The sequence below is a fragment of the Sinocyclocheilus rhinocerous genome, unplaced genomic scaffold (genome assembly GCF_001515625.1).
Source record: "Sinocyclocheilus rhinocerous isolate Xijiao unplaced genomic scaffold, SAMN03320098_v1.1 scaffold971, whole genome shotgun sequence".
Taxonomy (NCBI): Eukaryota; Metazoa; Chordata; class Actinopteri; order Cypriniformes; family Cyprinidae; genus Sinocyclocheilus; species Sinocyclocheilus rhinocerous.
Window position 1 is genome coordinate 188623 of NW_015666552.1, and position 2214 is coordinate 190836.

The 2214-nt window shown below is 35.5% G+C and overlaps 1 protein-coding gene across 2 annotated transcripts in view; it reads right to left on the reverse strand.

Annotated features, from left to right (window-relative positions):
• Nucleotides 1–307: 307 nt before the first annotated feature.
• tmem41ab (transmembrane protein 41ab) overlaps nt 308–2214 on the reverse strand; it is an 11747-nt gene continuing 9840 nt past the window's right edge. For both annotated transcript variants that reach the window (XM_016544114.1, XM_016544113.1), the window contains 2 exons: nt 914–1052; nt 308–685 (listed from right to left, as the gene is read on the reverse strand). In XM_016544114.1, coding sequence (XP_016399600.1) covers nt 456–685; nt 914–1052 — 369 coding nt within the window. In that variant the 3' untranslated portion in view covers nt 308–455. The remainder of the gene's footprint in view (nt 686–913; nt 1053–2214) is intronic.

Below are 2214 nucleotides of genomic sequence, written 5' to 3' on the forward strand. Positions count from 1 at the left end.
GTGAAATGTTGTGTAATAAGTGGTGTGACTGCACCGTTTCATTTAAATGTCCGTCTAGTTTGAATTTGCCGCTTGCTCGCAACTGCTGTCTTCATGGAAGCTTTGCGTTCAAATATTTCAACTCAAATCAATATTTCGCGTCTAATTATTTACTTATGTGGCAAGTAGCCGTGTAATAAGCGGGATAATGTACATCCAGCCGGTTGTTATCTCAGAATAAACCCCTTCAGGCTGATACAAGACCCCTCCGCGATCACCCTGTCGGGGTTTATTCTGAGATAACAACCGGTTTATCCCTTACTTATAGACATTCGGTAATTAATATTTTCTATTTCTTTCCATGTCAGTTCCACTCTGCATTCAGACATTCATAACCAAATCCTCAGCTGTGACTCCAGACCAATGATCAGTCCCATATTAACAGACTGCAGTCTCCTCTTCTGTGTGTCTTCGGTTCATCTAGTCTTGCGATCATTCAGGACCTTTTGGTGTCCATTGGGTTCCAGGCCATCAAGTTTGAGGTGGGCCTGACTATAGCGGCGGATCAGAGCTCCAGGAAGTAGAGCCACACACGCGATCAACAGGAGCTGAAACAGGGTCCTCCAAGAAAAGATGTCGTCCAAAGAGTGGATCTCAGACAAGATGGCACCCGTACGGACACAGATAAAATTATAAGGGATTAGACCTAGGAAGAAAATAAGCCTTTAAGATCATAAGGGTTGTTTTTCTCCAGAAGCTGTATTTTTACTTAATAATTGTTTAGATTCTGGCCACCTAAAAACTATAGAAGCTCAAAATGGAATCATTAGGAAAATTTAGAAGAAGAAAAAACTGTAGAATTGCAGTGGATTGTAAGTACACCTATAACATAAAATTACATGAATGTATAACTGAAGATGTACTGTAAGCTCACCAATGAGGATGGAGAAAAAGAATATGGGGATGGGGATGTTGAGGATTGGAGAGGTGACATTCAGAAACCAGTTTGGCGTCATGGGAAAGAACCGCAGAAAGAGCAAGAAGAAGAACAAACTACTCCTGTTCTCTTCCACCTAACATAGAGAGATTCATCATGTGCTCATGTTGCATTATGTTTCAACTCCAAAGTATTATAATATGAAAATAATGATTATGATCAAGGTTGCCAAATTGAGCTACTTTTAAACATATATATTAAATATAATTACAAAGTATCCCTTACAAAATATATATATACAGTATATACATACTTTGGGATAATTTTATTTGGTAAACTTAAGTTCAAATATATTTTCCAAGTATACAGTATTCTATGTACTAAGTATGCTAAAATCAATATAGTGGTATACTGCTTATTTATTCATTTAGCAGACTTTTGAAGTAAATTGGCCCACATTTTAGTTTATAAAAGTATACACTTTAGTGTACTTTAAGCATAATAGAAGTAAACTTTGAGTACACAAGTTTTTTCCTGTATTGTAAATATACTGTGAACTACAAGCAGTGGTGGACGAAGTACACAAATCAAGTACTTGAGTAAAAGTACAGATACGTATGATAAAATATTACTCCAGTAAAAGTAAAAGTACTCCTTTTTCAATTTTACTCGAGTGAAAGTACAAAAGTACTCGATTTTTTATCTACTTAAGTAAAAAAGTACTGATAGATCAGGGGTTCCCAAACTCGGTCCTGGAGGGCCGGTGTCCTGCAGAGTTTAGCTCCAACCCTAATCAAACACACCTGAAGCAGCTAATAAAGCTCTCAAGTGAACGTATTCTGTTATAATGCTAGTTTACTAGTTATATGCATCTATCCCACTAGTTTATAAAAGTACAAGTATACTCTCTCAGTAAACTAATTAACAGAAAGTTTAATAGTTTTTAAGCTGCAACTTTCTTTAAGTGTACTCAACATTTTATAGTTTACATTGAAAGAAATGAAATCAGCCAAATGTTTGTCTGTTTATACAGTGTCCAAAAAGATCAGGTTTAGTTCCACCTATGTACTATTTACTCTAGCTATTCCACCCAAAGCTGACTTGGGTTACACTTTATTTTAAGGTGTCCTTGTTACAGTGTAATTATACATTTAAGTACTGAGTAATATTAATTAACTACATGTACTTACTATATGGTTAGGGTTAAGATTAGGGTTACTTGCATGTAATTAATTTTTATTATAATAGTAAGTACACGTAATATGTGTAACAAGCACACCTTAAAATAAAGTGTTACC